This window comes from Adelges cooleyi, unplaced genomic scaffold (assembly GCF_023614345.1).
Source record: "Adelges cooleyi isolate 19-005CV unplaced genomic scaffold, UGA_ACOO_1.1 ACOO_flye_CR_arks_rails_tigmint_CR_PRNA_30, whole genome shotgun sequence".
NCBI classification, from domain to species: Eukaryota; Metazoa; Arthropoda; class Insecta; order Hemiptera; family Adelgidae; genus Adelges; species Adelges cooleyi.
Genome location: NW_026095971.1, coordinates 19114458 through 19130316, shown reverse-complemented (window position 1 = coordinate 19130316; position 15859 = coordinate 19114458). Strand labels below are relative to the sequence as shown.

Genomic DNA, 15859 nt, shown 5'->3' with positions numbered 1-15859 from the left:
TTAGTCATCAACCTGTTAAGTTTTCTGATAAACAAACGTCAAACCGCAAACGTGAATAGTGACGACGACCTAATATTAATCAGTACCTGCAATAATTATATGAGTAAACCGATTCACTTAAATTTTTTTTTTATTGAATAAGTGCCGCAAGTCGAATATTATACTATTATCCACTTCGTTATTATTGTGGCTGTCCTTATTAATTGTTTGAGAAATAATTTTGTGTTATTATTGTTACTATGAGTTATCCAGGATACCCACCACACAATCAGGTAAATATAATTCTATTATATATTTATTAAATTTATATTATGTATCAATAAGGGAACTAAAGAGCTACCATTTTTTTTTTTTTTTTTACCTACTATAAAAACTATTACATTTATAATATTGACACTAATACATATAATCAAATATGTAGTTCCAATACATTATTTAAATAAAATATTCAACACTTAGAAAATTCATTGGTTATAATTGAAATAAAATTGTGTTGGCTGAATGTGTTAAATATTTAATGTGTTGAAATACTAATATTTTGATAACTATCCCATGTATACCGAAAGTTATCAAAATACCTAATAGCCTTAACACGTTGGCTCCAGCTAGTTAGGAACTGCCCAATAGATGGGTTGTCATATGACATAGTATACTTACCAGTACTAATATATTATTTATATATTATGATTGTAGTAGTATAGTAACACTAATAATTTATAATTATATAAATTCATAAGGGATGGAAATAGTGTTGGAATAGTAGAGTAGTGTTCTATAGCAGTACATAATACTAATAATAATTCTCGAATATTGGAAAATCATGTAAAATAATAATTAAAGTAAAACTAATTAAATAAAAAAATTACACTAATTTAGTAATAATTAAAAAAATAAGGGTATAAATACAAATAAATGTCTAAGAATGTAAATAATAATTTACAATATGGAGTGTGTCTTTAAGCACTGCAAAGTAAATATTTTCTAGATCAAATTAAGTTGTTTAGTAACTTGTTAATGTTTAATATTTTACAATCAAGGTTTTAGAAACTTTTGCGCAGTATCTATTCTGTGATAGTATATGTATTTTCTAAAACTGTAAACAATCTTTTAAAAAATGTATGGACTTTACAAACAAAATTTATACTCAATGTGTAAACAAATAATATTGAAAAGCTAATATTTTTAATGTAAGTATATTATTCAAGTAATGAAACAGCTCTCTTCTAGTATGACTATTCTTGGTGAACTATAATCTTTTTTACCATACCTAGTTATGAGTATATCCATGACTAAACAAACAGACATGGTTGCTAGATAATACCACACAGAAAAAACATTGCATACTTAGAAAAGAAGTATTTTACCATGTTAATTCCTCATTATAAGTTATAACATCATTCAGTTATAAGTTAAAACATAATAACATGAACCATGACTGGGGCAAATAAGCAACAAACGGTAAATTTTGTAATCTAGCAATCGAGCCTGTTTATTTAGTCATGAATATAACTTTAAAAAACATTTGTGAATACTATTTAATTATCAAATGACAAATCTATATGAAAATCTATTATTATGCAATGTACAATTATACAATTAAAATTGTTTTCGATATTCTATGTGGAGGTAGTATACAGACTATAGAATTTTCAAGGACTTAATTTATGATTCATCTTGTATGACACATCAAGTTTCTTCCTGTATCACTCATCATCATCTCTTTCTGCTCCCCCCATTTCTATCTCTTTAAATGTACATGTTTATAAGAAAAAATGTTTTCAACCAACATTAGTTTAAAAAGTTTGATCTTGAGATAATATTTTACTAAACACAATAAATCAGGTTATGGTCCAGATTATTTTTTTTGTTCTTTTAATGATATTCCTAATATACCTAAAAACAACAATCTTTTGAAGTTTTTTTTTTTTGTAATAATTTAAAAGAGTTAATTTTTTAGTACTATTTGATAAATTACGAGGTTTTTTTTTTTTGTCAACATACATATTAAATAAATATAAATTTTTTTACAAGTCCATAGTTAGTGGATCAACCTGTATGTTTGTGTATTTATAATTATTATTTGTTAGTTTATAAAGTAATATGTTTCCATAAATACTAAGTATTTAATTATAAAAGTGTATTTTTTTGTTAGGGATACCCTGGCCAACCTGGAGCGCAACAGCCATATCCGTCTAACCCTACAGGCTACCCACCAACATCTGGCTATCCACAAACTAATCCGTACCCCTCTCAGCCTGGTTATCCTCCTCAACCTAGTGCATATCCTTCTCAGCCATTCGGTCAATACCCACCACAACAACCTGGTCAATACCCGCCACAACAACCCGGTCAGTATGCCCCAAGTCAACCCTATCCATCTGCATATCCACCAGCTCCTGGATATCCACCCCAGTCTGCAGGGTACCCATCCACATTACCCGGGCCTACACCAGCTCCTGGATATCCATCCCAACCTGCAGGGTATCCACCACAAGCCGGATATCCTGGCTCACAACAACTGCCGTCTTCTTATCCAAATATGACTGCTGGTGGTTTTGGAGCTGGTCATCAACTTCCACCCCAAGCACAGTATCCACCCATAACTACTCCTGCTCATTATCAACCAGTGGGTAGCTCACCAGTCCCTAAAAAGGTGAGGATTCTGTAATCATTTGTTTTACAACTACTTAAATGTTCTATGTGGTACGATCAATGCTAAACAATTTTAAATAATACATTTTTAAAACTATCCTAAGAAGCTGAGCTAGTGTTTGAATTATTTAGTAATGTTTATTTTTCATATTATATAATTTATGTTATGGGTATATTATTATGTAAGCTATATTAATAATTTATAAATAAATTATTGATTAGTATACTTGATAGTATGATGCCGTGGCGAAGAGGATTAACGCGACAGTGCTTCTAGACCACTAGGTGTAGTTTTAATCTCAGTCCCTGGCCATTTCTCTCGCTAGATGGGCATTCATCTGAAGAAAGAAATAGCCACTCAACTGGTATAGAAGATAACAGAAAGTCAGCGCAGCATAAATCCTCTTCCCCAGGACACACCATATAAATAAAAAATTACTTGATAGCTAAAAAAACATGACTGTAAATTCATAATCAATAAAAAATTTATCTATTTCTAAGATTTATTTTTAAACCATTTTCATATATCGTTATTTAATTAAAATAATTCCATTAGTGTTGAATAATCATTTATTGTATTTTTCCATTAGCTAAATTAATTATTGCATGTCCTTGTTTTGATGATAATATCTATTTAAAATAATTAACTACTTTGTTAGTTATCGTTAAAGTGCATGTTTTGAAAACGCCCTTTTTTGCTTTTACAAGTCTAATTTTGTAAATGCAACTTATTCATTTGTAGTATGTCATTTAGGAGTTTATAACATATTAGTGTTTTGTGTTTGCAGCCCTAGTAACAATACCTTTTCAGTTAAAATAGTTCTAAATAAGTAATGGTATAATATTTTTTGTTGTTATAATATTATTATTCGTTTAACAATTTTATGTAAAAATTTTAGAATTCAATTTGAAATTTATATTGTTTTTAGGCTAATCCAACTGTTCGCCCAGCTAACCCCTTTGATGCTCAACGAGATGCTGAAATATTGCGTAAGGCAATGAAAGGCTTTGGAACCGATGAAAAGGCAATCATCAATGTATTGGCTCATAGAGTCAATGCTCAAAGGCAAGATATTGCTGTGCATTTCAAGACTATGTATGGAAAAGTATGTATTAAAAGAAAAAAATACTTATAAATTAAAAAAATTATAACTATTAGCATTCAAAGTATTAAAATTTATTTTTCTTCATTTAATGGCTTTTGTATTTTTTTTGTCTACAGGCTAATGAGATTAATGTTAATTTTTACATCATTTTTTTTATTTTAGGATTTAATTTCGGATTTGAAGAGTGAATTGAGTGGAAAGTTTGAAGACTTGGTAGTAGCTCTCATGACTCCCACTTTTGATTATCTAGCAAAGGAATTGCGTTATGCCATGGAAGGTGTTGGAACAAATGAAGAAACAGTCATTGAAATTATTTGCACCGCTTCTAACTCTGAAATTCTTAACATCAAATCGGCTTATCATAGACGTAAAAAACATTTTTGAAATTTGTGCATGATACATTTTTTATTACATAGAATATTTAATAATAATTTTAAAATTAAAGTTTTCGGAAGCGATTTGGAAAAAGATCTTCGCGGAGAAACGTCTGGAAGTTTCCGTAGACTCTTAGTTTCGTTATGTCAAGGACGTCGTTCTGAAAATACTGCTGTTGACGTCGCATCGGCCCAAGTAGATGCTCAGAATTTACTGTCAGCTGGTATACATATATTTTTTATTTATCATAAAAGTATTTGTGTTTATAACAAAATAGAAATATTACAATTTTAATACTTTTAACTGTTTTCTTTAAATATATAGGTGAACTTCAACTTGGAACTGACGAGTCAGCATTCAACATGGTGTTATGTACTCGTAGTTACACTCAATTACAACAAGTATTTTTAGAATATCACCGTTTGACCGGACGAGACTTTGAAGATGTTATTAAAAGTGAATTCAGTGGGGACATTGAAAGCGGACTAAAAGCTATTGGTGAGTTATACATTACGGTTGTTATATTTTAAGTGTGAACACATTTTATTTTTTAATTTATTTTTTAGTTAAATCTGTGAGAGACAAGAGTACTTTCTTTGCTAAACGTTTGCACGAAAGTATGGCTGGATTTGGAACCAACGATAGAGCGTTGATTAGAATTGTTGCTACTCGCTGCGAAATTGATATGGTTGACATAAAGAATGCTTATATGTCTTTGTATGGTAAATCACTGGAAGCCGACATTGCGGTAAGAAATATGGGTTTTCAATTTATTTGTGATCAATTGTGAACTAAATAATCTTTTTTGTTGTGTTCTTTCTAACATCTTAATATAACTATTATCAGTTATATCATTAAATCACTACACATAAATAGCTTATAGAAGTATAAAAATTAGAAACCGTGATTCTATACTGTCTGGCTCCTAATTCCTTATACTCAATGTCAGTCTGGCAACTAAAAAGGGCTTCACATTCTAAATCTAAAAGAGCCCCCCTCCAACATTTTTTATTTGTGCACTAGTTATACAATTTTACTGCTGATTTTCCTTGTAAGGCTATCTATGTGTAGTTGGTATAGTTGAATAGTAGACAACAAATTTAGTAGAAAAAAAAAAAATATTTGCATAATTTTGTTTCTTATTTATTGATGGGCAAATAACAGTCTGATACATTTATGGTAAGTTATAGGCAGGTTGTTTCTGAAGTAACCCATCTGTGGTTTGATACAAAAACAAATTTATCACACAATATTGCAATAAGTAATGCATTTATTTATTTTTTGTTTGCTGTCGAAATTTAAGTAACAACAAATTTGATGCCATTGGTTGAGTGAATGATCCTAGAAGTCCCGCCTTGTGAAGTTATTCAATTTTGTTGTTTAAATTGTAGTAACTTAAGAAATGAAAAACATTTTTTTTTTTAGTCAGTTTTATTTATTACCTGATAATATTATCGGGTGACCCTATGGATCAAAAACAAATTGTACCTCGGTAGAATTTGAATGCTACTGATTTAGAATATACTAAAATAGTTGTTAAGAGAGTTTTGCAATATTTATTTATATTTTTGTTACAGGATGACACGTCTGGAGATTACAAAAAGTGTTTGACTGCCCTCGTCGTTGGTTAAAATCAAAATTTAATATTACCTCAATCGATATTAAACACTGAATTTTTTTCTAATTAATGTATTTCATTATTACCAGCACCCATATATTATGATTGTTTCATTATTATATTGTTAAAGACATTTTATTATATAACTAAGGAGTTGCATTTGGGCTTTAACCATCAGTATTTATTCGAATTTGTGTGTTTTATTCTTAACATATTGTTAGGGTCGTAAATCAAATGTTTATTTAATATAATTAAATCTTGTTATAATGCTATTGGCTAAAAGTTTCTGCAGTAACAAAAAAATATATGTTTATTAATTTTGTTTAAAAAAAATAGTATATTCTTGTTGATAATTTAAGATATTCTAAATTATAACACTTGCTGTTGTACTCAGTTACAACAACAACTTATTGTGTTTAACAAATTTACTATATTATAAATATTTGTTCATAGATTTACAATAATAACCCAACTGCATACAATATACTGGTGTATACAATTATAAGAATTTAAATAGTGTCAATTTTCATTAACAAATCACAAATAGAATTATAAATTTTGTTTCCATGAATTTAACACAACTGTGAAACAATTAAAGTCTGTATGTGTAAAGTTCACAGTTAGTTATAATCAGGGTAAAATATGTGCCACATGAAATATTAAAATTAACAATGAATTTCAATTAAATTATATTACAATTTTTAAATAAGACGCCTTATGTTACAAACTAATCTTTAATACTTGAATTGTTAAAATATTGTTTTATTTTATATTACATTTACTCTGTGTTTTTATAAATTGTTTATTTTTTGTACTTAAATGTGATTTATTATGTTATCTTCAAATATTGTAATAATTATTCTTGTTAAATTTTACCAAATAGTTTATTCAAAATATATATATTTAATTAAACGAAAATTCAGATGTCATTTTTCTAAGATATTCCATTACAGTTTATAAAGAAAATATTTTTACATCATATTATTATGCAATTTATTCAATCATAGTAACGTATCATGGGAAGTAGCAAATACAATTTAAACATAAAACGTAGTACTATTATGATATAAAATATCATTAACATTTTGTGTATCCCCCACAAGAAAGGAAACTTTTTTTCCATTATTTTGTATACAAAATTGTTTTATTGTGTTTGTTAGTTTTATCAATGTTTATACACAACAAAATCCGCCTTTAACTTATTATAAAATATGTGCTTATGTTTTCTTGTTAACAAAATAATGTTTTTTTACATTACTTTCTAGTGAGGCAACAGGACCAAGTAATTGTCTTATTTTTGTTTTATTTTAACGTTATTTAAGTTTCAAATTAATGACGGGAGGGGTGGGGTGCGGCAGAGTAATGTGGATAGTTATAAATAATACTACACTCCATCCTTCCTACAGTCATCATTTTCGGCAAATTAATCTTAATTTCAAAAAAGTAATTAAATATATTCGTTATCATTTAAATGTTGAAAATTGATAGAGCTCTAGAAAAAATAAACAAGATAAAAAAATTGAATATTGTCTAATATTGTAAGACAACATAAACTCGAGTGTCTCCAAGAAGGAAAACTACAGAACTGCGATTATTTAAAAAAAAAAGTAGTGTCTTCCGTCTTAAGCTTTGATGATTCATTCTGTACAAAGTAACTATAAAATAAACAGCATTTACAGGTGGGGCAAAGACGATGGTGAAATATCGATACTTTTGGCACAGAATAAATGAAAATTTGCTTTTGGTATCGACATGCTATTATTAAATCGATAGCAATAACAAAAATATCGATAGCTCACTATCGATTTTGGCCTACTATACGTACGTAGATACCTGATACTATATTGTGAGAAACACGAACTAAGATAGTTTGTGGTGAGAATATTAGGAATTGGCGTACGGTACAAATATATCGATACTATCATCCAGCTGTTGTAAATATTAAAATATATCGATATTTTATGTTATAGTTATCGATACTATGGTATGTCGATTGTTCGGCCCATCCTTACTTCGCGGTTCGCCCCCCACAGACGGCAGACCACTATTTCAAGAATACCGTCATTAGTCATTATAATATAGTCATTGTTATCTACTCTGTTCAGTTTTCTGATAAACGATCAACAAACGTTTAACGTTCAAGACTATTATATTAATGAGTACTAGTTTTATAATTATATAAGTAAACCAACTCGCATACAGAATACCGTGAATCGGATCTTATCCACTTCGTTGTTATTGTGATATTTTGGGTTTTCAGTCAATTGGACTGTCCTTATTAATTGTGCGAGAAATACATTATTGTTATTATTATGAGTTATCCAGGATACCCACCAAACAATCAGGTAAATATAATATGTGTTAAAATAATATTATGTATCTATAAGGGAAACGAAAAAGCTAATACATTTATAAATATTAAAACTAATTATGAGCAACATACATAAATAAATATAAATTTAATTTTTTTAATTTAACAAGTCCGTAGTGGATCAATCTGTATGTTTGTGTGCTTATAATTAATATTTGGTAGTATATTAAGTAGTTTGTTCCATAAATACTAAGTATTTGATTATATAAGTCTATTTTTATTGTTAGGGATACCCTGGCCAACCTGGAGCGCAACAGCCATTACCGTCTAACCCTACAGGCTACCCACCAACATCTGGCTATCCACAAACTAGTCCGTATCCCTCTCAGCCAGGTTATGCTCCTCAGCCTGGTGCATATCCTTCCCAACCATTTGGTCAATACCCGCCCCAACAACCTGGTCAATACCCGCCTCAACAACCTGGTCAATACCCGCCACAACAACCCGGTCAGTATGCCCCAAGTCAACCCTATCCATCTGCATATCCACCAGCTCCTGGATATCCACCCCAGTCTGCAGGGTATCCATCCGCATTACCCGGGTCTACACCAGCTCCTGGATATCTACCTCAAGCTGCAGGGTACCCACCACAAGCCGGATATCCTGGCTCACAACAAGTGCCGTCTTCTTATCCGAATGTGACTGCTGGTGGTTTTGGAGCTGGTCATCAAGTTCCACCCCGAGCACAGTATCCACCTATGACAAGTCCTGCTCATTATCAACCAGTGGGTAGCTCGCAAGTCTCTAAAAAGGTGAGGTTTCTATAATCATTGCTGTACAACTGCTTAAATTTTCTATATAAGTAAGATCAGTATTAAACAATATTAAATAGTACATTTTCCAGAAATCACTATCATGCTTATAATAGTCTAATTTTATAAATGCAACTTATCCAATTGTGGTTTGTCATTTAGGAGTTTATAACTTATTAGTGCTTTGTTTTTGCAGCCCTTGTAACAATACCTTTTCAGTTAAAATAGTTTTTAATGGTATGATATTTTTTGTTGTTATTCGTTTAACAATTTTATGTAAAAGTTTTAGAATTCAATTTGAACTTTATATTGTTTTAGGCTAATCCAACTGTTCGCCCAGCTAATCCCTTTGATGCTCGCCAAGATGCTGAAATATTGCGTAAGGCAATGAAAGGCTTTGGAACCGATGAAAAGGCAATCATCAATGTATTGGCTCATAGAGTCAATGCTCAAAGGCAAGAAATTGCTATGCATTTCAAGACTATGTATGGAAAAGTATGTATTAAAAAAAAAAAAAATCATTACCAAAGTATAGTTTTTTTTCTACATTAAAATATCAATCTATTTCAAGTGGGTTTATTTATAGTAAGAGACCAACATGAAAGCTTTTGCCTTTTTAATAAATGGCGAGAGGCTAATGAGAGTAATATTGCATATTTGTTTTATTTAAGGATTTAATTTCGGATTTAAAAAGTGAATTGGGTGACAAGTTAGAGGACTTGGTAGTTGCTCTCATGACTCCCACTTATGATTATCTAGCAAAGGAATTGCATAATGCTATGGATGGTGTTGGAACAAATGAAGAAACAGTCGTTGAAATCATATGCACTGCTTCTAACTCTGAAATTCTGAACATCAAATCGGCTTATCACAGACGTAAAAAAACAATTTTTGCAATTTATGCATGATATATTTTTTATTACATGGAAAATTTAATAATAATTTTAAAATTAAAGTTTTTGGAAGTGATTTGGAAAATGATCTTCACGGAGAAACATCTGGAAGTTTCCGTCGCCTTTTAGTTTCGTTATGTCAAGGACGTCGTTCTGAAAGTACTGCTGTTGATGTCGCATCGGCCCAAGTAGACGCTCAGAACTTACTGAAAGCTGGTATGCTTATTATTTGTATTAACCATAAAAATATCTGTGTTATATTCAAAGAAACAATATTACAATTTTTATATTCTTAACTATTTTTATTTTTATTTTATAGGGGAACTTCAACTGGGAACTGATGAGTCGACATTCAACATGGTGTTATGTAGTCGTAGCTACACTCAATTAACACAAGTATTTTTAGAATATCACCGTTTGGTTGGACGAGATTTCGAAGATGTTATTAAGAACGAATTCAGTGGGGACATTGAAAGCGGACTCAGAGCTATTGGTGAGTTATACATTACCGTTGTTATATTTTAAGTGTAACAAATTTTATATTTTAGTTAAATCTGTGAGGGACAAGAGTGCTTTCTTTGCTAAACGTTTGCACGAAAGTTTGGCTGGATTTGGAACCGACGATAGAGCGTTGATCAGAATTGTTGCTACTCGTTGCGAAATTGATATGGTCGACATCAAGAATGCTTATATGTCTTTGTATGGTAAATCACTGGAAGCCGACATTGCGGTAAGAATTGCGGTTTTTCAATTATATTTCTGTTCATTTGAGCCCTCTGTTAGTCGCATGATTTTCGGTCACATTTCATAGTGTGACTGAGCTACAACCATAGACCATCCGCCTAATGAAGAGTTAACTAAATAATATTTGTTGTTGTGGTGTTCAGTCTAAAATCTTAATATAACTATCATGAATTATACCACTGAATTACTACACATAAATAGTTCATAGCAATATACAAATTTTGAAAACGTATTTCTCTACTGTCTAGTTCTCAATCTCTTATACTCAAGGTCAGCTTGGCACCTGTAAGGCTTTATATTCTAAATTTCTAAGAGCCAAAAATGACTAATTTGTGTCAATGTTTATACCAGTACGTGGGATGTCTATTTGTAGTTGATTATAGTTGCATAGTAGATAACAAATTGAGTAGGCAAAAAATAATAATATTACATCCTTTTGTTTCTTATTTATCTATGGGAAATAACAGTCGGATACATTTATGGTAAGTTCCAGGCATGTTGATTCAGAAGTAATCCATCTATTTGATAAAAAAAAAATATCACACATAATTATTATTATTATTAAAAAGAAAGGCATTATTAATAGCAATTGCTATTAATAATGCCTTTCTTTTTTTTGGTTGCAGTCAAAATTTATGTAACTTAACACATTAAATGCCATTGGTAGAGTCAGTGATCACATTAACATTGAAATTACTCAATATATAATTAATAATAAAATATATTTTCCTTTTTGATTTAAAAATTCCTACCCATAGATCATAAGCCTAAGTAATTTTATAAGATAAAGATAGTAAAGTTTTTGAGCTAACATTCATAAGCCTTTTATCACTAAATTAAAAAAATGAGGAGAGACAAAATGCTAACATGAGTAATGTTAATATACAAAAATTAATACTATTTATCGACTGTTTATGCAAGTCCAATATATATATATATTTTTTGGATTACTAATATTAAAAGTAACAGAAGAACGATAATGTTAAAGAGGTTAATAACATTAATTAACAAGGAATTTTTAATTTCAACTAAGGTGTTTTGCATTAACGGGGTCGTTTGTTTGCAATATTATTTTTTCTTTGTTGCTTGAACGAATATTTGTAGGCAAATTAAACCTTATTTTTAGTCGTATGCAACAAAAACCAACAACTAAATTACTTCTCAGTAGATTGTGCATGCCACTGATTTACGAGATACTAACAAAAGTTGTTTAGAGGGTTTTGCAATATTTATATTTATATTTTTGTTACAGGATGACACGTCTGGAGATTACAAAAAGTGTTTGACTGCCCTCGTCGTTGGTTAAAATCAAAGTTTAGTATTATCTCAATCCATGACAAACTTTTGAATTTTTAACTAATTAATATATTACATTATTTACAAACACCCATATATTTTTGGTTAGTGTTAAATTTAAAATTGTTTAATTTATTTGATTGTTTCGTTATATTATTGTTGAAGGAGTTTTGAGCAAACTTGTTTGTAATTTTGATCACCTTTTATTATATAAGTTCAAAATTTCATTTAGGCTTTGGCCAACAGTATTTATTCAATATCGTATGCTTTATTGCTAACGTATTATTAGGCTAGAAAATCAAATGTTTATTTAATATAATTAAATCTTGTTATAATGCTATTGGCTAAAAAGTTACTGCAGTAACAAACAAAACGTGTATTCATAAATATTATTTAAAAAAATAGTATACTATATAATATAAACTAATATAAAATAGTTACAGTTTAAAACATTTACTAAGTTATTCATAGATATATAGATAGATAGATAGATATATTTATTCATAGATTTACAATGATAACCCAACTGCATACAATATACTGTTGTATACAATTATAAGAATTTAGATAGTGTCAATTTTCATTAACAAATTTCAAATAGAATAGTAAATTCGGTTTTAACGAATTTAACATACATAAGTGTGAAACAATTAAAGTCTGTTTAAATGTGAGAAGTTCACAATTAGTTATAACCAGGGTAAAATATGTGCCACATGAAATATTAAAATGAACAAAAACAAATTAACAACGAATTTCATTTAAATTATATTACAATTATATATATTGCTAATACGCCTTATGTTACAAATTAATACTTAATAGCCACTTGAATTGTTAAAATATTGTTTTGTTTTATATTACATTTACTCTTTGTTTTTATATAATTTGTTAATTTTTTTTATTTAATGTTGAATTATAATGTTATCTTCAAATATTGTAATAATTATTTTTGTTAAATTTTACCAAATAGTTTATTCGAAATATATATATTTAATTAAACAAAAATTTAGATGTTATTTCTCTAAGATATTCCATGACAGTTTATAAAAAAAATATTTTTACATCATATTATTACGCAATTTATTCAATCATAGTAACGTATCATGGGAAGTAGCAAATTTCAATTTGAACTTAAGACATATTACTATTGGTATACAATCAAAAACAAGAAACATCATTTGTACCTTTTGTAACTCCACATAGAGGAAACTCATTTATTTGTAAACAAAAATGTTTCATTGTGTTTGTTAATTTTTATCAATGCTACTACATCCTAGCCCTACTCTATATATAATTATAAAATTAATCTTATTTTTGTTTGTCATAATATAAATTATTATAAATTTTCCAAATCAAACTTTAGGTAGTTAGTTCTCAGTTAAAAAAAAAACTAAATTATTGAAATACATTTATACGTTACTCTATTAGGGTGTTAAATAATCTTCAGATAAAACTGTTAAACATATTATATTTTGTCGTATAATGTACAATATTACCCAAATAGTTTTGTACTAACTACAGAGTGTTACTACTATTGAAGTGTTTATTATTCATTTATAGCTTGTAACAGAACTTGTATTACACACAGTGTGTGTCCTGATAGAACTCAATAAAAGTAGTTTTAGTAGTATAATTATTGTACTTTACTGTAAGAAGAGTTTTATTAATAACACTACGATTTAACGGCGACAAGCAATAAAAGTAGCTGTAGAATGTCTTGTTATAATCTTCTTGGAGGTACTTGAACACGTACAACTTATAATAGTGTAAATGTATTTTTGACAATTTGGGCTGAATCCAGTTTTGTCGGGACCAAAGTTAATTTTTTACGACTATACAATATTATATTGTCAAACATTTATATACAAAGTAATGTATTATATTCTTAAAATCGTAATGACATGACGTGCCAGTCGAGTCAAAATTATTTTTGGACGTCTGCGACTCCACATTTTATTACTGGACAGAACTTGAAACGATGGACAATAATATTATGTTCCTGTTAGTACTTGGTAATCCACAGAATTAAATTATATACTATAATTTTAGAACTAACAGCCAGCTCCTGACCTCGCTTGTTTGTCCAATGACGTTTCATTATAGGAATCTCTATAATACAAATACTGGTACTTGTCTACATACATATTTATCGATGATCAATTCAGTTTTTCAAAGAGTGAGGCAAAAGTTTTGACCTGCCCCAAATCCATTAAGGACCACAGAGTAAATCATTTTTGTTTTGGTTTTTTTGTGTTTTAACACAAAAATATATTTCACCACTTTCATTTAAAGGAGTTTATGTAAAACTGATTCTTAAAATGTTTTCTTTAATAGGGAACGTACAAGGCTTCCAAGGACGGTGCAATTAAGTGTTTTGAGTAATGGAACAAATTATATTTTTACTTTTTGACGGATAAAATATGTTCAACAATGTATTCAAATCGAAATAGTTATTTTTTTTCAAAACCGGTTTCTAAATCTAAATTATATAGTTTAATCGTTTTTTCGATCCAGCAAGTTTCCCACGAAAATGATAATCAATAATCCAAATATATCATTGAAAATTAGAGAACAAAATGTATAAAATTGATTGTCGAATGAATAGTAGGTCAATACAATAAGTATCACAAAAACTTTAGATATCATCAAACAATCGGTTGGGCAATGATGTCCTGAACACCCTGTATATTAGGCTGGACTAGAACCAACGAGTGGAAACTGTTGATCACACGACTTCCCCTAACTTATCCCGCACTTATCGACGGTGCTTTGAGAGACGTGGGCAAAGAGATGCGAATACAATATATATATATATTATATACAATATAATATAATATCTTATATAATGTGTATTCAAGACGTTGACAATATTGACGCATTGTTTACGGGCCGATAATGGAGACCGATAATGAATAAGGAGGCAATAACTTAGCACGGGGCAGAGGATTATAATATGTGTAGTATGTGCGCTGCGCTGTAAGGATCTCGTATGTGTGTGTATAAAAAATACAAATAAAAAACGGTATAATCGAGAAGCCTGGCCAGACCCACGCGTCCGTGCCGCTCTTGTCGTCTTGTCCCGGCATCTTATACACAGCCGTGGGGTGAGCGCGTTGGCATCTTTATGTTCGGTCGGACTAAGTGCAAACCACAGTCAACGGCGAGAAGAAGCGGCCCTTTATATAAAATAAAAAAATAAAAAAAACTTTCATTATACTCACATACGCGCAACCCATATAGGTTAATACAACATATATATATATATATATATATATATATATACCTAGGACTAAAACTGTGTGACGGACGACAGCGCGATATCATAAATTCGAAAAAGAAAAATATATATATATATATATTTCTTGTCGAACGACTTCCAAGCGGATAGCCGACGGTTTTTTTTTTAGACGTAAATGGTTTTTTACTTAAAAAAAAAAAAATAAACAACCCATTAAGCAGCGTTCTACGATTCGTTAGTCGATCAGATTATAAAACATGTGCACGACCCACCGAATATATTTTATTCTATCTACTCTACCTCCCCTCACCCCCTACTGCCAAATGGAATTAAAGAACTACCGGCTATCACCCCCCGGGAGTGGGGGGATGATTCGCCATATTTTTGTCATAGTCGACGGTCGAGTTCAATCTCTATTATTTGGTAACCTATACTTTAATGGTTCTTAATAAGTAATGTACCCGGGGGGAGGTGAGCTAGGGGTGGTAAGCTAACTGACTAATTTTCTCTGCCAAAATATGAAATTCGTTTGTTATACCATAAAATTGGGTTTCAACTTTCGATCGTGGTCAAGATTTATAGCATATATTTTTGAAGCCACAAGCCAGATCGTGTTTAGCATAATAATAACTACCATACACACATACCGGATAGTACACGCCAATTAAACCGAACGGTCATGATCCAAGTGTCGACCTACGGCCATCGTGGCACCGTTATCTGGGGTTTCTATCACGGATTCGTGCCCGCCAGAGTATGTCTTAATAGGTATAAGACGGGTGTCTTCGTTATAAAATATTATGCCAACAAGTAA

General features: G+C 30.1%; 1 protein-coding gene across 9 annotated transcripts; it reads left to right on the top strand.

Annotated features, from left to right (window-relative positions):
- Positions 1–25: 25 nt before the first annotated feature.
- LOC126839021 (annexin B9-like) lies at positions 26–12658 on the top strand. Of its 9 annotated transcripts, XM_050573927.1 has the most exons (9): positions 7780–7910; positions 8012–8096; positions 8350–8874; positions 9193–9369; positions 9546–9750; positions 9831–9983; positions 10087–10260; positions 10316–10497; positions 11764–12658. In XM_050573927.1, exons 2-9 carry the CDS (start codon positions 8064–8066, stop codon positions 11815–11817), a joined length of 1503 nt encoding a protein of 500 aa, XP_050429884.1. In that variant the 5' UTR covers positions 7780–7910; positions 8012–8063; the 3' UTR covers positions 11818–12658. The 9 variants fall into 9 exon arrangements, with proteins under 9 accessions (XP_050429885.1, XP_050429890.1, XP_050429887.1 ...); XM_050573928.1 differs by lacking the exons at positions 7780–7910; positions 8012–8096 and adding an exon at positions 26–272; XM_050573930.1 differs by lacking the exons at positions 7780–7910; positions 8012–8096; positions 8350–8874; ... (3 more) ...; positions 10087–10260; positions 10316–10497 and adding exons at positions 28–272; positions 2153–2653; positions 3582–3758; ... (2 more) ...; positions 4458–4631; positions 4700–4881 and having other exon boundaries at positions 11764–12656.
- Positions 12659–15859: the final 3201 nt, after the last annotated feature.

Bases quoted from the DNA above. Each gene is read 5' to 3' on its own strand.
- LOC126839021 (XM_050573928.1), top strand. From the start codon at position 240: ATGAGTTATCCAGGATACCCACCACACAATCAG. The intron at 273-8,349 runs GTAAATATAATT...TTTTATTGTTAG, and splicing joins GATACCCACCACACAATCAG to GGATACCCTGGCCAACCTGG. The intron at 10,498-11,763 runs GTAAGAATTGCG...TTTTTGTTACAG, and splicing joins CACTGGAAGCCGACATTGCG to GATGACACGTCTGGAGATTA.